General features: G+C 36.7%; 1 protein-coding gene across 1 annotated transcript; it reads left to right on the top strand.

The window, feature by feature from the left end:
- The first annotated feature begins 24,729 nt into the window (after positions 1 to 24,729).
- LOC102490607 (E3 ubiquitin-protein ligase RNF181) lies at positions 24,730 to 25,191 on the top strand. The gene has a single exon (XM_006150032.1). It carries the CDS (start codon positions 24,730 to 24,732, stop codon positions 25,189 to 25,191), a length of 462 nt encoding a protein of 153 aa, XP_006150094.1.
- Positions 25,192 to 27,562: the final 2,371 nt, after the last annotated feature.

Here is a 27,562-nt window from a genome sequence, read left to right as displayed (position 1 = left end):
CTTTTCTATCTCCCAGTTAGTCTTACCCTTTGTACCTTATCTTTGGGACACTCTCTTAATAAACAATTCTTGCTTAAATCGTCAAATCTGTTCCTAACATTATTTTATTTTCTGCTATCCTTTTTAGTGGTTCACTCCAACAAGACCTTCTATCATTCACCATTTTCCAGGCCCCATCCCCAAATGTACTTAACTGTGTTTTAACAAAAACAAATCCAGACCAGTCCATGGTATGTATGGTGATTAAGTGACTGGATCCCAGATGGCCCACTGTGAACTTTGAGTCCTGGGCCTGGTGGCTTGAGAAATGTGTATCTGCATGCCCAAGTCCCAAAAGGAGGGGGAAATGAAGGAGAAGGGATGGCAGCATGATCATTCTCTGTGGGAGCGAGGGGTTGCTATCTCACTTCTCTCTCCCTTAGTCCATCTCTCCTTGGCAAGCACATATGCCTTCTGGCAAAAAAAAAAAAAAAAAGAAAAAGAAAAAGAAAAAAATCACTGATCTATCTCATCTCTAAATTTTATATTCTAACTTCTTGACCTTCATGAGATCTCATTCATTCTATCTCATCTGCTTGTATCTGCAGGATATGGAGCATAGGAAGAACACAAGGAAAGAACAGTGGTTAAATGTTGTAAGTGAATGTGGACATGTTGAAACAAAACTGGAAAAGAGAAAGAAAGACAGAAATTACCATTTTGATACAAGTAATCATTGAAGAAGCTGAGAAAAAGGTATTAGACTGTGAGTTGGGCAGTCAATGCGACATAGAACAAACAGATAATAGAGGCAGGCATCAGAGTATTAATGAACAGAGATTATAGGAAAATAGTTCAGGCAGCAGTGGTAGTGGTGGTATTATAACACCTTTAGGCTTATTATTATAAACTTAGGACTGCAATTTTAGGTAAAGCAAACTTTTCAGTATGGAGATTGTTTATTCTGAAAGTGTTTATTTGTTTATTGATCCATTTATGTTATACCAAATAATTCTATGCAGAAATACTCCTTGAACTCTAAATATATTTATAGCTATTTAATTCCTCTGTGAACATAGCCTTTATTGCACATATACCTATATTTATATTTTCACCTTTCATTGGACTATAGTAGTTAAATGACCCTTGTCCTCACAGTGAGGCTATTGTCAGTAATATTCTGCTGGGTAAATGCTAAGTCATTGACAGCTACTCTCAGGATGCCTCTGTCCAGTGGCTATGCATCGTCTGAATAGTTGTGTGGTTTAGATTAGATCTCCCCAGTTTGTTGATGAGAATGTCAGGTAGGACGGAATCAAAGGCTTACAGAAGTCTGGAGAGATTACATCTATTGCATCCTTTTTATCTGCAAGGCCTGTCACTCTATCATAGAAGGAAATTAAATTGGCCTGGCATGATTTGTTCCTGTAAAAGCCATGTTGGTTGCTACCCAGTCTGTTATGTTCTCCTGGGTGATTGCAAATTGATCATTTTGATGATTTATCTTAGTAACTTTCCTGGCACTGTGTTTTAGTCTGACCAATATTTCTTTTCCCTTCTTTTAAAGATGGACATTGTATTTAGCTTCTTCTTTTCTATAAAGTTTTTCTCTGATGTACATGCCTTTATTTTGCCTTTTTATTATAATTTATTGATGTATGACAATGTATTTCAAAACATTCATTTTTATAATTTTGAGTAACTAAAGTTGAGAGTTATTTCATTCATTCCATTTAACCCTTTATTAAGTCATTTATTGAACAAATATTGAGAACTACAATCTGAGAACATGATAGAGTAAGTCCCTTGAGAAACTAAGAACTAAATGTAGAAGACACATGTGTAAATAGATAATTATGATAAAGTGCTGAAACGACCATAATAAGGGTAACATGGAATATTTACCTAGAACTAGTATTTATTCCCATCTTGGGTACATCAGGGAAGGTGTTCCAGAAAGAATGATCTCTACATTGTGCCCTTATGGCAGCTATTAGTTACCATGTAAGGAAAAGTGGTGGGGGAGAGAGAAAATAGGGCAAAAGCAAGACATTCCAAGCAGAGGAAATAGGTGCACAAAGGTACTGCTGTGGGACTGAAGTGGTTAGGGGACATCATGGCAGTTCAGTAGGAGTAAAGTAGGGACTTTCCATGCCAGATATTGGGGAAGCAGAATTGTCATGGAGCAAGAGAATACAGCAGTGACAGATCATGAAGACTGTGAATGCCAACAAAGTAAGTTGAGTTTCTTCTTAAACACAAGGGAGGTATACAGACCACATTGGTTAAATTTTGAAAACCTATCATTTTAATAAATGGAATGGCCATAATTATAAGAAGAAGATAGAAAAAGATTTAGGATATAATCTCACTTCCAAAATACCTCAATAACTACTTAACGAGTGAGCATTTGCAAGCACAAAATAATTAAATTGCAATATACATAGTTTAGCTAAAGACCAAATAAGTCTCTCAGAGAAGAGTACTAAGAGTTCAGAAAGAGCAATATTTGAAGTTGAGTTTATCTATTTTATCTATATTAAAGATAAAATAAGAATTATTCTGGCTCCAATTGTTACTTAGAAAGATTCCAAATAACATGCACTTGAATTATAAATGACCCATATATTCCTGCAACTGTTCACTATTAGTCACAAACTCAGTTTGCCAGTGTTCTTAGTCTTCTTACTGCCATAGCAGTGATTGAAAAAACAAAGGCAAGTGACTTTCTTTTCTGGTAATGACAAATTAAATAGCTCAAGTAATCCCTCTGGCTGTGAAGAATTAGACTAGTTAGAAAAAATATTTTTAAGTCTCCTTGAGTTTACTGGAGAGATGACAAGTTAGAAATGAATTACTGGGCCAGGATCTGAGGGAGAGTGAGAGTTTAGAATAATAACTTTGGTATTCGGGTGCTGTCTTTAAGCCTACTGTATCCCTCTCTTCTTTCCCAAATATTGAGAGAATGAGAAGCACTTTAGACAACCTTGCAGGGTTAAGGGAACAGGTATTGGTAAGTAGAACTCACTTAAGGTATAGACAGTTGAGAATCATTCTTATTCCAGCTGAAGATTCCGAGGACTCCACCTTAGGAATATGAATGAACCAGAAGTAGACCCTACAACTAGAGAAGTTCTGTTTTATGCCATCTCAATCCTTAGTATTGGAGTAAGTTTGTCCTGTAGTGTTAGTGCTTTCAAGCATTTTGCAGTCTTAAACATACAGATCTTTTCTAGAGGAACATAACATTACCCTTTGCCTTAATTTTATTTTAAGTTAATTTATTTACCTTCCCCATAGGTGAAAGAGGAACAGTGAGACAGAGAGACAGCACCTCCAACAGAGATCCACTCTCAGCCTCAGCCAAGCCTGGATCAGGGGCACTTGAATGCCTGGTATACTAAAGGAAGTTTCTATATGCAAACTGAGAACTCTCTCATGTAGCTCCCATGAGCATCGTATTTTACCACTACATCCCCATAATTTTACTACCTGGCCTCTACAAATTATTCATAGAATTATCTGAACATAAGGAGGCAAGACAACATGAAAGAAAACCTGCAGAAATATCAGATAACAGGAATAGATCTATAGGCATTCTAGATATTGGAGTAATCAGATGCTAAAGGAGCTATACTTTCTGTGTTCAAGGAGAAAAGTCAAAATTAAGTCCTCGTTTTCAGACATACAAAATCTATAAGGCTTAATTACCATCATAAGTGCACAATGGTGGATCCTTCAAACAAAAAGAATGATACTAGTTGAAAAACGTGGATCTTTATACACACACACACACACACACACACATACAAGAAAAGCAGTGGAAATGCTAGCTATGAGGACAAATGCAATTTTTTAAATTGTTTAAATCCTTTATAAAGGGTAATTGAGTATTTAAATAAAAACAGTAATTTGTTATAGGATTTATAATATGTATAGAAAAAAATTAAATGGCAACAACCACAAAATGGGCAGGAGGGAAGAAATAAAAGAACCCTTAAAATATTTTTATATTTTAAGTGCAGTAATATAATATTACTTGAATTTATACTGTGATAAACTAAAGAGATATGCTGTAAACTGCAGGGCAATCAGTAAAATAAAACATTAATTTTTATTAATACTGACAGTAATTTTAGCTAATAAGTCAACAAAAATGATAGAATTATTAAAAAGCACTTAATTCAAAGGAGGGCAAGAGTAAGAGAAAAAAGAAAACAAAGAAGAGATGGCACAAATAGAAAACAAATAGAAAAATAAGAGAATTTCACCATTACAATAATTGCATGAAATGGAAATAGTATAAATATCTCAGATTGAATTAGAAAACATGACAATATTCTGCCTGTAGAAGCCAACTTAAATAAGGTAAAAGAATGGAAAAAGATATTCAATGCTAGTGAAAGCTAGTGTGACTATATTCATATCAGAAAAAATAAATTCCATCATAAAGAATAAAGATTTAAAGACCCACTTAATAATGATAAAGGAGTCAATTTATCAAGAGAGTAGAACATTGTAAACACTTTTTGCACCTGTTGACAGAACTTCTAATTATATTATATAAAGTAAAAACTGACAGACCTGCAAAGAAAAATAAACTTACAGTCAGAGGTTTCAATTGCTGATAGAATAAGTAGACAGGAAGTCAGTAAAATTACAGAAAAAATTCAACAATTTTGTTAACTAATCTAGTACCTTATATTTGTTATTTGTAGAAACACTTTTTCGGGGTGGGGTTTGCCATGAGACACATGTACTCACTAGAGAGAGAAAGAGAGAGGCAGAGAGGAGGAAAGTAAGAAATCACCATCCGGGGTAATGGCCATGCCACAATTCCTTCTCCTTCATCCACTTCCTGGTATTTTGGGTACACACACACACACAAACACACACACACACACACACACACACAGACACACACATAGTGTGATTTTCAAGCCTCCAGGTCAGGGACTTGAACTGCAGTGAGAGTCCAGTGTGTTAACCACCATCCCACCTACTGGCCTCTGTAGAAACACTTTCAATCAACCTTCTTGACATTTTCATACTCTTCTACTAAACAACAACAAAAAAAGTTCTTTTTCCAGGGATCACATAATGTTGACCAGGGAGAGCATGTTCTAGTAATAAAATAAATTTCAAAAAGTGTGAAAGGATAAGAGCCATGCAAACTATTTGATTGAAACGAAACTAGTTTAGAAATCTACAAAATATCTTAGAACAATCCTCAAATATTTGAAAACAAACAAAACCTCTCCTAAAATCAGAAGGGAAATAAAAAATATTTTGAATTAAATTTAAATAAAAATAGATGGTACAAAAATTTGTAGGATGCTGCCAAAATAGAACTTAGAGGCAAAATTATAGCATTTAGTAACATATTATAAAAGAGAAAAAAAAATCACAAATCTACTATCTCAACCTCTGAATTAAGAAACTCGAAAGGAAGGAAAAGAAAACTCACGTAAGCTCAAGATGAATAAGTCACACTTGGGCTAACAGGTGGTGTAATGGTTATGATGGTGGACTTCCAAAGTGTTGAAGTTTGAGTACTGGACCTGGTGACTTGAAAATCACGCCAAGCACATGTGGGCACGTGCTAAAATAAATAAATAAATAAATAAATAAATAAATAGATAGATAGACAAATAAGAAAGAAATCACAGCTTCAGCTTCACCAGCATTTGTTGTTCTTTATTTTTTTAATCATAGCCTTTCTGTCTGGGGTTAAAGGGTGTCTCACTGTGGTTTTGATTTGCATTTCCTTTTTGATAAGAGATGCTAAACATTTTTTGATATGCCTTTTGGTTATTCATTTATCTTACTTGAAAAGCTGTCTGTTCAGCTCATTTGTCAACTTTTTAATTGGATTTTTTTGTTTGTTTGGTTTATGTTTTTGTGGATGAGCTGCTTGAGTTTCCTATATATTCTGGTTATCAGTCCTGTATCTGAAGTATAGTTTGCAAATATTCTCTCCCATTGTGAGGCTTGTCTCTTCACACTGATTATTGTTTCCTTTGTTGTAAAGAAGGATATCACCAGGATGTAGTTCCACTTGTCTATTTACACTATGGAATACTACTCAGCCATTAAAAAAAAATAAGAGCTATCATTTGACACAAAGGGGATGAATATGTACAATTTAATGCAAGCCAGACTATGAAAGACAGGCTTTGTATGTCCCTGCTCAATATATATATGCACTTTATGGTAGAAACTGAAATATTGATATTATGCAGAGACAGCAAGTGTAGATACCAGAGAATATATAAGTAGGGGTAGACAGCTGGGAGTAAGAGGGAGGAACTAAAAAAAAAAATAACAGACATAAGAATGGTACGTTGTTGTATGTAGTAATATCTTTGACTTGCTTGACATGCAATGCATTTATGCATTGAAAACCCATATTGTATACTGTAAACATATACAATGAGAAAAATGCAAATTTAAAAAATTAAGAAGAAACAGTATAAAACAGAAAAAAATTACATTAAAATGAAACTGACATTAAAATAGCAGGCAAATAAATGATAGTAGAAACAAAGAAAGGAAGAAAGTATGTAAGAAAAGAAACAAAAATAGAAAAAAATAGAGAAAAAAATCAATGAACCTATAATCTGGACCTCTGAAAAGATAAATAATACTTACATAACTTCTACTGATACCGATTCAGAAATAAGACATAACTTACCAATATCAGAAATGATCAAGAAAGTGTGGTATTAAAGACAGGTAAATAGATCATGAAACTTACTAGAATGTAGAGATATGCAAATCCACATACATGAACAATTTATTTTTAACAAAACTGCAAAGTGAACCCAGTGGAAAAGATATAATTTTCTGAACAAATAGTGCTAGAACAATTGGATATCCATATGTAAATAAATTTTGATTTATATGTTACACCACTTCAAAAGTTACTTTAAAATGGATCATAGATAGATCCATCCCCATAGTGCAGTGGTTAAGTGTTGTGCAGAGGTAGTTGGGTCCTTCACAGCCTGTGATTTGAATCCTTACCCCCAGGGGCTTAAAAAACACACTAGACACATGTATGCATGTGTCCAGGACCCTGATGGGATAGACAAATGGAAGAAAAATGATTGTGGTGTGACCATACTCCATTAAGGAGTGCTTGCTTTTTTTTTTTTTTTTGAGAGAGATTTTTGCTACAGGGCATGTGCACTCACTAGAGAGACAGAGACAGAGAGACAAAAATCAAGAAATCACTCCCCAGGGGAAATGGCCATGCTGCAATCCCTCTCCTCCTTTCTCTTCTCAGGATTTTGGGCATGCACACACACACACACCCAGGTGAGTTTTAAGCTGCCAAGTCTGGGACTTGAACTACAGTTGACCACAACATGAGAGTCTGGTGGTGTAACTATTTTGCTACCTGCTGGTTCAAAAGAGTGGTTTTTCTCTCTTTCTCTTTCAGGTACATACATGCATCTTCTAGCAATAGAAGACAAAACTAAGCCTGAGGGTTTCATCTTTAAATAAACATTAAAATAATAAAAACATGAGAAGAAAATATAGGATAAAATTTTTGTTAACTAGTATATTAGTCTTGTTGGGCTTTTATAAGGAAATGCCACAGACTGAGTGACTCCACAGAAATTTATTTCTCACAGTTCTGGAGCCTGGGAACTCCAAGATCAAGGTACCAGTCAATTTTTGTGTGATGAGGGTTCTCTTCCTAGCTTGCAGATTGCCATTTTCTCACTGTGTCTTCACATGGTAGAGAAAGAAAGGGAAAAGGCTCTGGTATCTTTTATTAAAAAGACACCAGTTCTTCCTGGATCTATGTCCTACTCTTATAACTTATTTAACTGTAATTACCTCCAAATATAGTCACATTAGGGCTAAGAGCTTTCAACATGTGAATTTGAAGAAAACATATTTTAGCCCATAGCACCTAGGGTTAGGCAAATATTTCCTAGATAAAATGTCAAAAGCATGAATCAGAAAAGAAAAAAAAAAGATAAATTGTAATCCTTTTTAGTTTAAACTTTCTGCTTTTTGAATGAAATTAGTGAAAGGATAAAAAATGAATCACAGGTTAGAAGAAAAAAGTTCAAATCATACATCTGATAAAAAGCTTGTATGTAGAATATATAAAGACCTTTAAAATTCAATAATAAGATAGAAATAAGACAAAATGTTCAACTGACTTGAATAGACATTTTGCCAGACAATATATATAGATATAGATATAGTTAATAAACACATGAGAAGATGCCCCATAACATTAATTATTAGGAAGTTGCAAGTTAAAACCTTAATTACGTATGACTATACCTGTTAGAGCTAGCAGACTGCCTAAAATGAAGAAGGCTAATGTGAACATAAAGCAATAGGAATTCTCATGCACTGCTTGTAGGACTACAAAATGAAAAAATGTTACACAAAAAAAGTGTAACAAGTTTTTAAAAAATTAAAACATATACCTATTCTAGCCATTCCACTTACAAGTATTTGATATAGGAAATATGAAAGAATATATTCATACAAAGATTTGTATATAAAAATGTAAGCAGATGTATTTGCGGTGTCCCCCCAAATGGAAACAAGTCAAATGTCCTCAACAGATAAATAGATTCATTATTAATTATGATATATCCATACAATGGAATATCCCTTGAAAACAAAAAATGAATGATCTTTAATACTTAGAACAACACGGATAAGTATCAACATGCTCATGTTGAGTGAAAGACGTCTGACAAAAAGGTACATGCCTTATAACTATTAATAATAGAATTCTAGAAACCATTTAGTTCAAAAACTAAATCAGTGCTTAACTAGGGGCAGAAGGTCATGGGGAGGGGTAAGAGGGTCACAAAAGGACACAAAAAAACATTTTGAGAGTGATGGATAGGTTCACTATCTTGATTTTGTGACGGTCTCTTGGGTGTCTACACATGTCAATACTTATCAAATTGGACATTTTACATATGTGTAGTTTATTGTATGTGAATTATACCTTAATATAGCAACTAAAAATCAGTTTGCATTTCTATGTTCAAGAGAAGAATTCAAAACTTAAGAACTAGGTTATTTTTCAGTAAAGACTCTTAAATTATAATTTCTGATTCACACATAATCATTGAACATCTTTGTGTGGTATGGTATGGTTTTTTAAAGCTTATGTACAGTGTATGATAATCAAGGAAATACACATACTCATCAGCAGCAGCAAAGGAGATTGCATTACGTAGTGCGCCTTTGCTTACCATTAATAACATGAAATAAATACAAATAAACTCGACACAGTATGTGTAAGTTTGTCTCCCTGAAAAACTTCAGAAAACTATTGAAGAAAAATTAAAGACCTAAATGTAAAGAGGGACATATTATCAAGATTCAGTATCATAAAAAAAAAAAAGTTATCTCCCATTCCAATCAAAGTGTGTTGTAAGAGATTCTAAATGAATTATAAAAATAAAAGAAAGATCAAGAACAGAACTATTTGGGGAAGAATCAGATGAAAGAACTTGCCCTAATACATGTCAAGACACGTTTATAAATATATAGTAATTAAGGCAGTCTAGTATCTAGTGTTATCACAAAGGATAAATAAATGGACTAGAATAAAGAGCTCAGAAATGTATGATTATTTGGGTACTTGCTATTGATAATATTGAACTACAGAGCAGTGGAGAAAAGGGGGTCTTTTTAATAAATGGTACTGGGTCAACTGGTTAACTATATGGCTAAAAAAATTACATTCTATCCCTATTTTCACCAAATACAAAAATCTACTGGAGGTGTATTGAACTGAGCTGTAAGTGCTGAAGGAACATATAGAAAAATATTTTCATGAGATAAAACTTCTTAAACTATTTAAGTGACTACTACTCCTAAAACAAAATATTGAAAATTTGGACTAAAGAAAATTGAGTAACTTCTCCTCATCAAAAGGCACAAGAAAGTAAAATGCAAGCCACAGAGTATAAAAAGATTTTACAACATATGTATCTGACAGACATCCAATATATAAAGAGCTCTGATAAATCAAGTATGTGATTGACAGATAACCCAATAGCAAATGGTCAAAAGACTTTACATGGTACTTTTTAAATGAGGTTGTTTAACTGGGTGGTCATTTTATAAAATATGTTCAGCCTCATTTGTCATTGGGGAAATCTGATTAAAATCACAATTATTTAACACTACTCATTCACCAGAATGGCTAAAATGGAAAAAAAAAATGCTACCAGGTATTACAAAGATATAAACACTGGAACGCTAATACATTGCTTGTGGAAATGAAAACTGAGAAAACTCCTGGGTTGTCAGTAAAGTCATGACACAGTTCTTGCATAGAAAAACAGAAAAATATATTATGACTTTTCAACCACCCAATATGTTGGAAAGTATTTTAGTGTCACTTATTAGAATTAGGCATTTATGTTTGTTATGATCTGCATTTCCATTTTTTTGGTATATATCCAATGAAAATGTGTGAAAATCATCAATAGGAATGGCTATTTCAGGATTGTTTTTCTTGTGAAAAACTGAAAAACAAAGATGGAAAAACAAACCAAACCCAAATCATTGATACTGGAGAAAAAAAGAAGCCATACATCTGAGTACCTTAGGTAGAAATGATCTTGGTTGTGAGATTTCTAGGTAAGCCTAACATGTTCTAAACTATCTCCTCCTCACACTGACTGACTGTTTCCTATCTCCTTCTGAAACATTTCATGCAACTTCATCCTTTATAGCTTCATTCCAGCCTACTAAGCACCTTTTGCAAAAAAAAAGTGAATACCTCTGGTAGTTTGAAGGGCTGTCATCACACATCTCCTGTTTCCAGACTCTAGAATTCTGTCTAACAAGTCTGCAATGATTCATTTACATTTTGGGTTAAATTGTCTTTCCTGAACTAGACAGGAATTTAACTGCCATTTATAACATTGTTTCTATAGGGATTAAATTCAGATTTCAAAACAAAGTATGGGAATCTGATCTATTTGTCATTTGGGGAATGCCTGTACAATGACAAGCATGATATAAAGAGAAATGACAGGATTTAGATTCTGATTAACTGTGTTCAAGTTTTGGTTCTACTAATTGTTAGTTACTTTACTAGGAGAATATTATTAAAACTTTCTGAGACTCAATTTCTTTATTTATAAAATGGTGAGTAAAAATAATATATCTCCAAAAGGTGCTATGTCATTCAAATGAGATTAAAAAAACTATTATACATAAATGTGAGAAAGAAAGATTTCAGAGAGCTGGGTGGTAGCACAGTGGAAAATGCTCTGTGAGTCTGACCCACCTGGGAAAGTTCTGGGTTTGCATCTGATGATTTACCTGTGCATGTGGGGCATGTGTGGGCCCATGATCTGGGACTAGCTAAGTCTAGGGGTGGATGGCAGCGCTGAGGTTCTGTTGGGTTTATGTCTCTTTCTCTCTTGTTCTCTCCCACTTATGGAGTAAATAAGTAAAAAAAAAATTTTTAAAAAAGAATTCAAATTCACAACAGTAGGAATAAAAGTGGATGCAAGAGACAAAACACTAAGAATGCCATGTAGGACTAAATAATTTCTCCACTTAGGTGGTATTTCATCTTTCAGTGTCAGTATTGTAAGCAATTACTGCAGAATCAAACCTTGTCTATTATTCTTGAAGGTTCAAAAAATATCCATAGAGTACTCCTAACTTTTTTTTTTTTTTGAGAGGTATTTGCTATAAGGCACGTGCACTCGCCAGACAGACAGAAAGAGACAGAGAGACAGAAAGCGAGAAATCACCCCCCAGGGGGGATGGCCACGCCGCAATCCCTTATCGTCTGTTCTCCTCTCAGGATCTTGGGCACGCACACATATGTGTCCGGCGTGAGTTTTAAGCCACCCGGTCCGGGATGCGAATCGCAGTTGACTACATGGGAGTCCAGCGACATAGCCATTATGCCAACTGCCGGTCCCAGTACTCCTAACTTTTGTAAACCTTTGTGAATTGAAGTCTGTATTTCCACCTGAACTCTTCTTCTATGATTCCCAAGGAGTAGAGACAAGTGCCTGGCATATCATCAACAATAAGATATTTATTGAATTTGTTAAAACTTCTTAAAGTGGTACAATTTGTGGCATGACGGTTAAGATGGCTGAATTCTAAATGACTAACTGCATGGCTTGAGTCCCGGACTTAGTGGCTTAAGAAACATGCTAGGCATATGTGCATGTGTGCCCAAAATCCCAAAAAGGAGGGAGAGATGGAAGAGAATGAATTGCGACATGACCATTCCCCGTAGGGGGTACTTTCTTACTTTCCCTCACTCTGTCTCTCTCTGATGAGTGTATGTGCCCTCTGGCAAAAAATTAAAGCAAAATAAAACAAACCCTTCAATCATTGTATCTACCATCTAAACCACATTTTGAGGTGGAATGATCTGTATATGTCTTACCTGCTTTCAAAGTTTGTTCTTTTAGTCATTCTCTGAAGCTTCTGTCCATAGATACATAGATGATAGACAAATAGATAGTATACTATAGAATATCTAGTATACAAATAGAATACTCTCAATCTAACTATATCTCACTAATAGATATAGTTAGATTGAGAGTATTCTTCTTGGATTTAGGTTATAGGAAAGATGACTCTCATAATTCGAAGTGATATAGACAGTGAAGAAAGTTTTGAGAGGTTTTCTTTGACATTCTTAAGCATGAAGCAACATATGGTAGGTACATCTACTTAATTATTTATATTAAGTGCTTGCTAGTTTTTCCTAAGAGATGGGCCTATCGTGGACTTTATAGACTAAGTCTCTGTGAAATGATAAAGATCTATTCTCACAGAGACACTGACACATTTCTAGCCATCTTTTAAGGGGTGTACTCTGTGTGGACAGTCATTTCTCATGAGTCAAAACTATCTGGTTCGTGGAGCAGTTTCACAACCTACCAAGAGGTAGCCTCATGCCACCCAAACCAATGGGCTATGCCACAGACATTTAGATGCAGTGGAGGAAGCCCCTTGAATACCCTATGTGTCAAAATAAAACATCCTTTTTAGCAAGAGCAGCAGTTCTGTAACTCTGTGGAACAAAATAAAAATGTCTAGCTTCTCTATTTCTCTAAAACTCGCATTTTAAAGTTGCTGGTGCAAATCACCTAAACCTATCCTGAGGTCATTGAGATGGCTTACATTGCTATTTTCCTCACTGCAACTGTATGGAAGAATGGTGACAGTAAATTGTGGTTCAGAATCTCTTCAGGAGAGATAACATCAGGGACTGAATTAGCTATGTGGGCTATTGGGCTTTGGTCTGGCAAGCCATTTGGACAAATAGAAGAATCAATAGGATATCCAAGCAGCCATCCTCCTGGGAATTTTGAATTTGTCTTTGTGAAACTCTTCTTAAAAAACCTTCAATCAACTATCTAACTTATTTAAATAGTTAACTCTTGGATCCTGATTGTGAGTAGTGAATTAATCAAAAGCTGAAAAATCTTACATTATCTGAACCTTTTAAATTAACAAAATTTATCCTTTCTTTTTTTTAAAAAAATATTATTTCTTTTATAAGTGACAGAGACAAGGAGAGAAACACACACACACACACACACACACACACACACACACACACAAAGACAGCAACTTTAACAGGGGCCTGATGCTGCAATGGACCCCCAGCCTTCAACCAGCCCCAACTCATGAACAAGTATGCACCTGCCATACTCAGAAAAGTCTCCAGACTTGAACTAGGACCCTCACAGAGTCTCAAATTTTGCTGTCAGGTCACTATCGGTCCCTCAGTTTAACTTTTCTATCATAAAGGTATATTTTTATATGGAAAAAATCTTTATTTGTTGCCCCCCTCCCCCCATGGGTGGCTTATCTTTTAGCTAAGGAATGAGAGGAATCCGAGGAAGAGTGTAAGAGAGCGGCTGTGGGGTTTACGGTTTTTGTATCTCTCCTGGAGATTTTTATTTTCTGCTTTTGTTCATACTGATGAAGAAATGACCTAGTTGTGGTTCTACTGCTTTTGGTCCCAAAGGTCAGAGTACCTTGTAGATTGAGGCATGGCTGGTTTCATGGTGACCCCAAATTAGCCTGGACTTCAAAGAACTTCCTCTTTTCTCCGCATGAAGAACTCTTTAAAGAAGTCCTTTTTCCTTTTACAAGGTGAATGCTTCAAAGCACGTGGGAGGAGTATTTCCTTCTCAGTGTTTACCTTTCAAAGGTGAGGAGTTCATAGACATTTCTCTGTTTGTACAGTAGAATCTAATCGTTGGCTTTGAGGCGAGGGCTCTCCTCATCCTCTTCTGCTGTCAGGCGTTTCCCGTGCTCATTTTTCACTTACTGATGCACTAAAGAAGCTGTGCCAGGAACCAAAAAAAGCTACATTAAATTCCTCTGGAGTATATTTCTGTCAACATTGTATATCACTGAAAAAAGAACTTGGTCCTGTTTGCAAAGCCTTTCTTTCTTTCACAGGTTACAAAACGTTCACTGAGTGGCCAGAAATGACAGGCAAAGTGGATAACCAAGAAAGGGCACATATTTTCTCACTACACATGGAAGAAGAATGACTGTAAACCAGTGTAACAGATTTTTAACCTACTCATGTGGATTTACACATCCATTTGAATATAAGCCCCTCAGTTAACTTCCAGATACTCTCGAAGATATTCAACAATGTGCGATATGGTACAATACAGCTTTGAAACCATCCTGAAATTGTATTCGGATCCTGTGGTACATCATCTTATACCATCTGTAACCTTACTTATCTCCTCCAGGAAGCTCTGTAGGGGTGAAGGCAGGGACTGTATTAGCCAAGAAACCCGCCGTGAGGAATAGAACACTGATTTGCATTTTGTAAGAATTTTAAAAAATGTTTGAGGTTTTTTGGCATTAATATGGAAAATCTCTGACTTTTGGGTCAAATTTGATATTTGGAAATAACTAAAAAACATTTGGAATTGAAGCTGGTACCTTATCAATCTTTGTATTATTTAGCAAAATCAGTATATAAAAAATTAATGGCAAGGGCATTTGCATAAGTGGACATGAAAAGAGGCTTTTTTTTTTTTTGAAGAGGTTTTTGCTATAGGGCACAAGCGCTCACCAGAAAGAGAGAGACAGAGAGATAGAAAGCAAGAAATCACCCCCCAGGGGGGATGGCCATGCCACAATCCCTTCTCCTCCATTCTCCTCTCAGGATCTTGGGCACGCACACACACACACACACACACACATACACACGCACACACACACACACACACATACCTGGCTTGAGTTTAAGCCACTGGGTCCAGGACTTGAACCATGGTCGGCTACATGGGAGTTCAGCAACATAACCATTATGTTAACTGCTGGTCCCAAAAAGAGGCTTTCTGATGTCACTAAATGAGTGAGGGCTTCAGAGTTCAAAGACCTAGTCTCAATCCCATACACTAGCTGTGACCTTGCGCACATGACTTAATCTTGCTGTTCTTTAATTTCTGCAAAATGGAAGTGACAATTAAAATAGTTTGCTCAGAGAGTATTTTGTGAATTAAATACAATTTGCATGCAGCATATAACACTGTGCTTGGCACTTTCATAAACAGAAGCCTTCTTTCTCTTAGTTTTAACGCATTTGTCACAATAATGTTTCTGTTGTTTAAAATAGTTTTGACCTTCTCACTTATAATTTCCCTCAAGGATGGACTGTATATTCATTGCAAAAGAAAATGTACTTCATTCTATTTTTCAAACATGATTGACTTTTTTTCCTACTGTAAATTTTATGAAAAATCATTTATAATCCAACCACTGTAATATTACCATGTTGGTACGTTTTCTTTAATTTGGTTTTCAGTGTGATGTTCTTTTATTACCTGTGTATGTGCGTGTGAGAGAGAGAGCAAAAGAGAGAGGTAACACTAGAGCATGATAGATTTAAACAACTAGGCAGGTGTGTGCAAATAAATTTAATAGGTGGTGGATTCTCAAGTGTCGTGGTCTTTTCACATCAGCAGTTACTTCATTATGGAGTGATTCACCAGGAAACAGGTAGAACTCACAGTTGACTTTTTGGTTTGTCTAGGACAGGTGGTCGATGACTCGCATATGGTTCAGAGTACATGTCTCTCTTGGGGTGATTACTAGCAAAATATGACTAATGTTTCCAAACTAATTGGTAATTTAAAAACATTTTTCAAAGAATTGTGAGATACATTATGCAAGCTCTTATCTTATGAATCTTGCCAGAGCAAACAAATGACCCCCTTCTCTACAATCCCTACTACAAACAGTTCCTTGGTTGATAGAATTTAGTTTTAGCGCTAACATTCTGAAAAGTGATTACTAAAGTGATTCTCTATCATTAACACTAAAGAAAAGCTGCCCAACATCACAAGAGGAGGAGGAAATAACTTTGGAATTTCTAGGCCTTCAGCTTCCATCTGGAGTTAGATCTGTTCTGCTTTGTTGTGCTTGAGGCTCATGCCTCAGGGTTTTACTTCTGCAGAAGGCAGAAGGGAGGTGACGAGTTTAGATTGTAATAATGAGTAATGAAGGTCATCAATCAACTCTCCTCCTTATTACTGAAACTGACAAGTATTGAAAATACCAATTTGAATTGTAGGGGGTCCTTACAATGATAGACTTGTGTAGAATCAAATGTATAAAAATAATTTATAATCCAACCACTGTAATATGAGCATATTGGTGTATTTTCTTTAATTTGGTTTTCAGCGAGATGCCTTAAACCCTAGGTGTGTTTGACAGCAATAGTAAGAACTGCCTTTCCCATGGTAAGTTCTATTTTACAGAATCATTTTCACTGTTTCTGTTAATGAATAGAAGGCCAGTAACATAATTTAAGACATGTTAAACAATATATACAGTCTCCCAGTGTGGAAAACATCTATGAAAAATAGAAGAGAACAAATGTGTTATTTTGATCAATACATTGCACATGATTTAATAAACAATACCAGCTACTATTTATTGGAACCTAGTAAGAGCCTGATTCTGTACACTGTAGTCAATCTCCACTTTAGAGAGAGCTTCCTAAACTGGAAGCCTATGGGTGCCATTGCCATGCTCACCTCCATTCAACAGAGCCCCACTCTTTAGCCCCTGAATCTAACTCACCTGGCTCAGGAAATGACTTCTTACCTCCCTACCATCTGAACCTGAATCTCATCCCACTCATTCACTCCCTCTTTCCCTCCCACTGTTCCCCCACATTCCCTTCTCCAGTCAGACTGATTACTTGCGAATTATTAATGTGTCATGCTATGACCCCCTCTGGTCTTGCTCTTGATGTCCTTTCTGTGTTGGCAAGTCCTTCACAATGGCATTTCTCTTTCCTAATATCAACTTCTTCTCCAGGTCTCGTTTTTTATGCCATCACCTCTTCAAAGCCTTTCCTCCTTCCCTTCCTCTTTCCTGCCAAGAACAATTTGTTTTGCTTCATTGTTTGTTTCTGCATTTGTTTACTCACCCAGCCCCCAGGAGAGCACTTTGCACAAGATGACATTCGTGCTTGTTTGCTTGGGGGTCTTTCACAAGAGACTGTGCATTGCTTAAGAAAATGGTCCATCAATCAGTGATACCTGGCACATAGAAGAGTTCAATAAATATTTGTTAATTAAATCCTCACAAGAACCCATTCCAGATAGATGTCATCATACTCATTTTATAGATGTGAAAACTTAAACTTAGCGAGGCCTAATCTTGTATTCCAAATCTTGCAGATCTTTCCATATGTGGCAGAGGTTGAATTAAATGAAGATTTCTTTGAATCCAAAGCCCATGGATTTTAGTATGCCACTAATGACCTCTAAGCTTAGAGGCAACTGAGTACACAAAAATTGGTAATGCTAAGATAGCATAATTAATCAGAAAACTGATGTTAATTTCATAAATAAAATCCAAATGAGTGGATGAATAAATGATGATTATATTTCAGGCTAAGACTTTTTATTCTTTTCTTAGAGAGATTTTTGCTATAGGGCATGTGTGCTTACTGGCAACACAGTGAGAGTCAGAGTGAGAGAGAAAGTGAGAAACCACCCCCTGGGGGAATAGCCATATGCAATCCCTTCTCCTTGCAGCATTTTGGGCAAGACCAGTGTAAGTTTCTAGCTGCCAGATCCAGGACTTGAACCATGGTAAGCCATGTGGGGGTCCAGAGCTTTAACCACTACCCTACCTTCTGACTCCCCAGGCTAAGACTTTTAAACTTGTATTGAATCTGACTCTTGAAACTCTGCAAATGAAATTCTAGAATGGATGAGGGATCCCTGTAAGAAAAGGTCCAGAGTTACTCTTCAATGACTGAACATTTTCAGGTGATAGAAGACGTCTGCCCACCCCTAACCAGCCACTCCCACAGAGCAATAAATTGGATGGCCTCCAAATTCTTCCAAGTCAACTTTGCCCTGAAGCTTGGCATATGATGTTGTGTGATATAATTAGCAGCAATCGAGGGCCAGTACCATGAAGTCAGAAATTATGAGGGATGTTGAAGATGAGAAGCCTACTATAATGGAAGCCACTTTTCTGAGTGGTACAAAAATTAGACTTTGTGTTTCTCTTTTATTTTGTTACTTCCTGTTGTTTTCAGTGTCTCTTTTTTCCTTGGAATTTGATCATGATTTTACAAATGATGAAATAGAAAGGGATTGAGAAGATTCATTTTTACAACCCTGCTCCTTTCTTTTTTATTTTTCTATTTAGATGTAGTAAACCAAAGATATGTGGAGGAGAGATGGGTTAGTCTTTGGACATAAAAAAGATGAAAGTTTATTGCAGGTTTATTCACAATTACTAAAACATATAAACCTACATATCTTAGAACAGATGACTCAACTGAAAAAAATGTGGCAAGTATACACTGTGGAATACTATTCAGTCATAAAAAAATGAGATCCTGTCCCTTGATACAAAGTGGATGAATATAGACAATTTGATATTTAGCAAAGCAAGCTAGATTATGAAAGACAGACTTTGTATGTCCCCACTCAATATGCACTGAATGTTTGCATTTTATGGCAGAAACTGAAAGATTGGAAAATATAATAGCAGACACAGAAAGTGTAGCTACCAGAGACTATATAGGAGGAATTGGATAGTTGGGGGTAGGAGGAAGGGACTCAGGATAAAAAAAAAATAACAGACATAAGAATGTAAATTTATTGTGAGTGGTAAATCTATGACTTACTTGGCATACAACAAACACATTTATGCTTTGAGAACCCACATTGTATGCTGTAAAAATGCACAATGATTAAATGTAAAATATTAAAAATGTACTCAATACATAGTGCTCAATAAATATGTGGGTTTATTTATGAAACTCTTTAAATTTTGTTTTTACACATTCAAGCATTGTATATCATTACATCTTGGAAAATGAATTTTCCTAGCATGAATACACTGTATATTAGTTCGGTTAAAGATGTAATAATACACTTTGTCATCAGCAGATAATTTTCCTGTTTTGTCCTTTAAATGTTAGGCTTCTTTCTTTTTCCCTTTCGGTCCTCTCCTTTTACTCTCCCCTATTTATGAAACTTAAAAAAAAAAAAGAGGGAGCTACAATTCCTGTTATTTAGCGGTCATTTCACCAGGTGTTTGGCATTAGGGATGGGCTAGAGAGTTCTTCAGTAGGAATGTGGGACCTGGGAAATAGGGAACAGAGGGGAATAGCTCATGAAGTAGAAGCAACAAAGGCGAGAGAAGGCTGTAGAGTGAATAAAGAGATGTCTCCCTCTCTTCCCTTTTATTCTTACGATGCAGAAACCATTCTGGGCTGTCAGGGTGAAGAATAGGTTAGGGTGGGGGCTTCCAAGTAGTACAGAAATTTTTAGTGGTAAAGAGGAAGGAGAATGAACAAAGGAAAAATTTCTTCTACAACAGTGGGGTATTAAGATATTTCTATGGAGAGCCATTTGATTATGATGGCATTTTCTGGAGACGTCCAAGTGAGAATATGAATTAATAGTTCTTATATTTTAGTACATTTATTACTTAGGAGACTGTTAAAATAAGCATTCATGTCTTTATTCTTAATTTTTTTTTTTTTTTGGAGAGGTTTTTGCTATAGGGCACGTGTGCTCGCCAGATAGAGAGAGACAGAGAGACAGAAAGCGAGAAATCACCCTCCAGGGGGGATGGCCACGCCGCAATTCCTTCTCTGTTCTCCTCTTGGGATCTTGGGCACGCATGCACACACGTTCAGCATGTGTTTTAAGCCACCGGGTTCGGGTCGCGAACCATGGTTGACTACGTGGGAGTCCAGCGACATAGCCATTATGCTAACTGCTGGTCCCCTATTCTTAAGTTTTTGATGCAACAGTCAGTGGGGCCTAAGAATATGAAGATAAAATCTAAATATTAAAAAAAATACTCTTATGATTTGAATATAGGTGGTTTATGTTCTGTACTTTAAACACATTGGCTGTCCATGTTATTGAGATTCAGAAGTAACTTTGTGGCCTACAATTGTCATATGACCTTATGCTTTTCTGTAATGCATAAAGTTACAGTCTATTAATTAAACAATAGCATTTCATTTAAAATATATACTGAGAACAAAAGACCTATTTTTGTACATCTAAAGCAGATATCATTTATCTTATTGTTGAAGTTTTATGGTAATGTTGTGCCTTTTCTCCAAATAATTGGCATTGTGACATTCTTCTATCTTCATTTTTTAATGGTTTAATATGATTTTTCTTCCTGTTTCAGCTTTCTATTTAATCTGCTACTGCCTGTTAAATCAGCTTCCCTTCAGAGCAAAGACTGAGGCTGCTTTTGTTAGATTAAACATTCTTTTTTTATCTGACTCAGCTTTCAGCTTCATCTACTTAGTTATATCATTGGTTGGGTAACAGAAATTGCCAGGATGTCACCCGGTGGGAAAATCAATTCACGAAAGAAGGCCTACTGCTCTGTGTTTGACTATAGAGCATCTCTTTTCTTTTTCTAAGCATATCTGTCTCAGCACACCTGGGTATTCCTCCCCAGGGCTAAGAAGAAGTTTGAATTGCCCTGCTCTTAATTAGCAACATCCCTTTCCCCTTATATTACAGGTGAACATGATTCATTCTCTTGTATATATTCCTAAGAGGGAGACTCACTGCAAAAGGACACATCATTGTAAAATAAAGAGAAGGCCAGTGGTGGAGCGCTTGAAAGATAATTCCTGTCTATTGTTCTAGGAGGTGTTTAAAATAAATGTTTCTCATGATATAATCCACTGTTCCACTAGGAGCCAGGAAGGCTCTTGTTCCATGAATTTAGATGTTTTAAAGATACATCCTCCACAGCACTCCCAACAGTAAGTACCTCGTAGCCTTTGGATTGAACTTGATTGTTATTAATCTGTGTATGTGATCTCTTACATAGGGCACAGGGTATATGGGTTTCAATGGGTGGTTTATAAAATTCCAAAAGTTATATGAAAATTTAGGTACATTTTTCTGAAGAGATTTCTTAGACAGCATACATTGCTCTATGGAGTATGTGATACCCCAAAAGTTAAGAACCACCGAAGTAATGGACCATCTTGTTGGGCTATAAAAAAATTAATCTTGGGTTGCAAAAGCAGTATTTTTCCAGAGGATTCAGAATTAATTTCCAAACGAAGCGAACTTAAAAGGGTGATTCTTCCTCTTCAGGAGAACTCTTACTTAAAAAAAACTATAATGTGACCTTGACCCTCAGAGCCTAAGGGGCCATCCATCTCTGAGATAGGTTTATCCATATGAACCAACTGCAGGTTTTTAGTTTTAATTAACTCACACCCAATTTCAGAGTATAAATTTTTACATGTATTCTGACTATAGAACAGTCTTTAACCAGGAAGAGAAAGATACAACACTTAAAAATATCCCTACTCCTCTCTTATGTTATAAAGCTTTCTGATACAAGAATCCTTTATTACATTAAAAATACTGTTACAGTTGAAATGGCAGGTTAATATGGCATTTTTTTGGTAAAGATACCAAATTTCAGATGGGTATTGAAGATGAAGCAAGGCTCTTAATGATCCTTAGTATTTTAAAAATTATTATTGACTGAGTTTATTTAGTTTCTCCATGGAAAAGTCATCTTAAATCTCCCATAGAATTTAGATTATGATAAAATCAAGTGCTTCAGTTTTTTTCAACTTTAAAATAAGAATGATAAAAATACTACCTTTTGCATATGATTATGTAAACAGTAAGAAAATATTTTAAGCAGAAGGTTTAGCTTGGTCCATGTGCATTCAAAGTATATTTGCCATGTTTATTATTATTGTATCTACTAAATAAAAAATTGAGAGTGCAATGGGATGCTTAGATTAACAGTTATCTTTTATTTTTGTTTAATCTTCAGTGGATCTGAGCTTTTAGTTCCTTGCTGGGCTTTGGACAGAGTTTACTTTTGACTGGATACACAGACAACAGGGTCATATCTTAGTTTTTGCTTATCTGCTCTTTTTTTTTTTTTTAATTTACTCTTTTTTCAGGAAAAAATCCAGTTCATTTCTTCAGAGAGAGAGAACCCCTACCGAGTCTACATGCCATAATCCACCCCCTCACTTCAGCCAGCCAGGGTCAGCCTATTCACCTGGTGAATGCAGGTGTATGAAGGGAGACTTTGGGTTGAGTCTGAGACCTTTTCATGTGGGCTTGGCATTGCACAACAGTTCATTATCACTATGCCACCATAACTGGCTATATTTATCCCTTTTCCTTTTGATACCCAGCCTCACGTTGATTCTATATTTTTCGGATCTCTTCTCCTGGTATATAAAATTTATTCATCCAGTATTCAGTTTCATCAGGATTCTATGCCTTATAGTCAAGAAACTTAAAAATTGTGGGCCAGCAGGTGGCATGGTGGTTAAGGTGCTGGATCCCACATGGAAGACTGTTCTGTTTTAATCCTAGACCAGGTGGCTTGAGAAGCACACAGAATACGTGTGGGTACATGCCCAAAGTCCCAAGAAGAAGAAGGAGGAGAAGGGACTGTCCAATCAGCACTTCCCCCCACCCCAAGAGGGTGACTTCTCACTTTCCCTCTCTCTCTGACTCTCTCTCTCTCTGGCAAATGCACACACCCTAAAGAAAAAACAAATTCCCCTGTGGGGTGATGTCTCAAGAGCTTTCTGTCTCTCTGTCTTTCTCTGTCTGTCTGGCGAGCACATGCCCCCTATTGCAAAAACCTTCCCAAAAAAAAGAAAAAGAAGAAAAAACAAATTGTTATTAAAGATGCTAAATAGTTTGTGCTACTATAAGCCATACTAAGTTTTAGTTCTTCTTGATACTATTCAAACTTAATTAGTGCCTCCTTGAAAATTGTTTATTAGGAGTGCTCAGGTTGGCTCTGTGGTGCAGTGGTTAAGGGAGCCAGATGCTATATGGCCAACTATAATTTGAATCCTGGCTCCAGGGACTTGAAAAACATGCTGTGTGGAGACAGAGGGGTGGCCATGGCGTCCTATTTCGATGAGCATGACTGTGAGCCGTTTGATCTGGAACAGGAGACCCAAACCAACATGTTGCTGGAACTCGCAAGGTCACTTTTCAATAGGATGGACTTTGAAGACTTGGGGTTGGTAGTAGATTGGGACCACCACCTACCTCCACCTGCCGCCAAGACTGTGGTCGAGAACCTCATTTTTGTTTAATCTTCAGTGGATCTGAGCTTTTAGTTCCTTGCTGGGCTTTGGACAGAGTTTACTTTTGACTGGATACACAGACAACAGGGTCATATCTTAGTTTTTGCTTATCTGCTCTTTTTTTTTTTTTAATTTACTCTTTTTTCAGGAAAAAATCCAGTTCATTTCTTCAGAGAGAGAGAACCCCTACCGAGTCTACATGCCATAATCCACCCCCTCGCTTCAGCCAGCCAGGGTCAGCCTATTCACCTGGTGAATGCAGGTGTATGAAGGGAGACTTTGGGTTGTGAGTCTGAGACCTTTTCATGTGGGCTTGGCATTGCACAACAGTTCATTATCACTATGCCACCATAACTGGCTATATTTATCCCTTTTTCTTTTGATACCCACCCTCATGTTGATTCTATATTTTTTGGATCTCTTCTCCTGGTATATAAAATTTATTCATCCAGTATTCAGTTTCATCAGGATTCTATGCCTTATAGTCAAGAAACTTAAAAATTGTGGGCCAGCAGGTGGCATGGTGGTTAAGGTGCTGGATCCCACATGGAAGACTGTTCTGTTTTAATCCTAGACCAGGTGGCTTGAGAAGCACACAGAATACGTGTGGGTACATGCCCAAAGTCCCAAGAAGAAGAAGGAGGAGAAGGGACTGTCCAATCAGCACTTCCCCCCACCCCAAGAGGGTGACTTCTCACTTTCCCTCTCTCTCTGACTCTCTCTCTCTCTGGCAAATGCACACACCCTAAAGAAAAAACAAATTCCCCTGTGGGGTGATGTCTCAAGAGCTTTCTGTCTCTCTGTCTTTCTCTGTCTGTCTGGCGAGCACATGCACCCTATTGCAAAAACCTTTCCAAAAAAAAAAGAAAAAGAAGAAAAAACAAATTGTTATTAAAGATGCTAAATAGTTTGTGCTACTATAAGCCATACTAAGTTTTAGTTCTTCTTGATACTATTCAAACTTAATTAGTGCCTCCTTGAAAATTGTTTATTAGGAGTGCTCAGGTTGGCTCTGTGGTGCAGTGGTTAAGGGAGCCAGATGCTATATGGCCAACTATAATTTGAATCCTGGCTCCAGGGACTTGAAAAACATGCTGTGTGGAGACAGAGGGGTGGCCATGGCGTCCTATTTCGATGAGCATGACTGTGAGCCGTTTGATCTGGAACAGGAGACCCAAACCAACATGTTGCTGGAACTCGCAAGGTCACTTTTCAATAGGATGGACTTTGAAGACTTAGGGTTGGTAGTAGGTTGGGACCACCACCTACCTCCACCTGCCGCCAAGACTGTGGTCGAGAACCTCCCTAGGAAAGTCATCGGGGGCTCTCAGGCTGAGCTCAAGTGCCCCGTGTGTCTTTTGGAATTTGAGGAAGAGGAGACTGTCATTGAGATGCCTTGCCATCATCTCTTCCATTCCAACTGCATTCTGCCCTGGCTGAGCAAGACAAATTCCTGCCCCCTGTGCCGCCATGAGCTGCCCACTGATGATGACACTTACAAGGAGCACAGACGAGATAAGGCTTGGAAGCAGCAGCAGCAGCACCAACTGGAGAACCTCCACGGGGCTATGTACACGTAGGTGGCTGGGGCTGAGCTCATAGTCCTCTTGCATCTTGAATCCTCATTAAAGGTTTCTCTACCAGCTCTGCAACTACACTGCTCACAGGCCTGGGCAGGGGCTCTGCATCCTTCTCTAGGCCTCTGCTGCTACTGGGGAAGGTGGTCTTTAACTCTAGATTATCCGTCTACGTTTCCCTCCTGCTAGCCTATCTGGACTTAGGACAGCATAGCCATTGGACCACCCAGGGCTTAGACAAAACGTGGCAGGATCTGGTACCCAGTAGCTGTCTAGAGCTGATAAAACTAGCCTGGGCTGTCCTCCTCTGTAATTTCTAGTTACTCTGGAAGCTTTAGTTAACCTTGGAACCCCAGGAGTTTTAACTCCACTGAGAAAATTGATCTTACTTAAACATTTTAGTTGTTTTCTTTAACCCCCTTCTGTAGTCCCTACTTTGAATCAGAGTTCAAACTAGACTGCATGGGAGGAGTATAAGATTATCAAAAAAAAAAAAATAAAAAATAAAAGCTGAGTGCATGTGTGTCCAGATTCCTGATAGGATGGAGATGGAGAAGAAGGAATTGCACATCCCACAGGCAGATGCTTTCTCTCCTTTTCTCTCTGTCTTTCTGGTGAGCACACACACACTCCAGCAATTAAAAAAAATAGGACTCTAGTAAAAGAAAGTTGGAGTACACTGAGGAAATAATTTGAAAGAGTAATATGACTTTCAACTCAAGGACTTTATAGCAATACTATTTTGTCCATCCTTGGGCATGAAAACTATACATTATAGAGGGAGTTGAGAGTCAGCTTCTGACTCCAGTCAACCTTAATTTTTGAATCCTCTTTCCAAATTAAAATCTGGATGACCCTGAACAAATTATTTATCTTCTCTGTGTCTACACTTTCCAATGTGCAAAAGAAGACCAAAAAAAGGTAATTGTAAGAATGAAAGCTAATAAAATACAAAGCATGTAGAGAAATAACAAATGCTTGGTTCACATGCTTAAATGTAAGTGTTTGCTGCTATTATTGCTAGAAAAATCCCAATTTTAGACTTATTTTTATAAAATACATTTATCAGAAACTAATCTTTTATCCAACTAAGTGTCATGGTCTGAGTTCAGACTCAAGGATATCTTTCTATGTGAAAGTTGTTTTATTGTTTTCATCTATTGTGTTAAGATGAAAAGGATCAAAGGCAAACAATTAAAATCACCTAAATTTTAATTCAAATATTATGCATTATACTTATTATTCAAAAAGCATGGGTTTATTATGATCACTTTTCATTATTAAAATAAAATTTGAGAACTGAGGAGTAGCTTAGTGGTAGCACAATGGAACCCACATGGGATGCCATGGGTTACATCCCAGGACCTTCCTGAGCACTCTAGGTGCATGAATATGTTCTCATGATCTAGGCTGGCTGAGGGTGGATTGTGGCATGAGGATCCTATTGGGGATGCTTGTCTCTCTCTGTCTCTTTCTCCCTGTCTGTATCTCTCATGGAAGAAGTAAGTGAATACAGTTTATATATTAAAAAAAAAGATCCAAGGACATACTTTTTTTCATTTCATCAGAATTGGAAACAAATGATGTAGTGCCGCTCAAGATAGCATTGCTTTAGACTGAATCAACTGTTTCAGTAGTTCAAAGTTTTAAGTTAGCAATGTTAGCTGGAGCAAATTCCAAAGCACACTTCTTACTATGAGTACAAGTCAGAACATTATTTGTATTCTTGTAGCTGGAAAGGAACAAAACAGTTTACTCCAACAGATTTCTTTGGTGAAAGTACCTCACATTTTCTAAATGTCACCTGTTGAATATGCACATAATCATGAAGACTACGTTTTTTTTTTTCAAATTAAAATTCTGGAGGCAACATAGTTCTGACATGAGCAGAGTAGTTAAGAGGGCATATTTCCAAAGCAATATGAGCATATGTGAGAGTAAAAACACTCCAGATTCCAGGTGTCATTCTATTAGATCTCAACATAGGTGCAAGTTTCTCTTTCAGTTTATTTCTCTTTATGATTCTTTCCTTAATCTTTCTTCTTGGAGAGATGAGTGAAGATTAGTTACTTGGTTAAAACTTTAACCCAAATCAGATAAGACCACTCACTTATATGAACACTGTATCATATCTCAAATTTATGTCTACTTACAACTTCCAAACATCTTACCTGTAGTCCCAAAGTTTCCATTATCTCCTTGCTTAGAAGTACATTTTTTTTTTTTTTGGTAATATCTTCTATCCATGACAAAAAAGAACGAGGCTGCTACAGTCCTGCTTTTTTAACAAGTTAATTAACCTATGGGAGCCATGATGGTAAGATGTGACTCTGGCTCATAGCATAGCATGTTTCTAACAGGGATTAAATATTTA

This window comes from Tupaia chinensis, unplaced genomic scaffold (assembly GCF_000334495.1).
Source record: "Tupaia chinensis unplaced genomic scaffold, TupChi_1.0 Scaffold000275_1, whole genome shotgun sequence".
Taxonomy (NCBI): domain Eukaryota; kingdom Metazoa; phylum Chordata; class Mammalia; order Scandentia; family Tupaiidae; genus Tupaia; species Tupaia belangeri.
The sequence above is the reverse complement of the archived record's forward strand: the minus strand, read 5'-3'. Positions and strand labels throughout refer to the sequence as shown.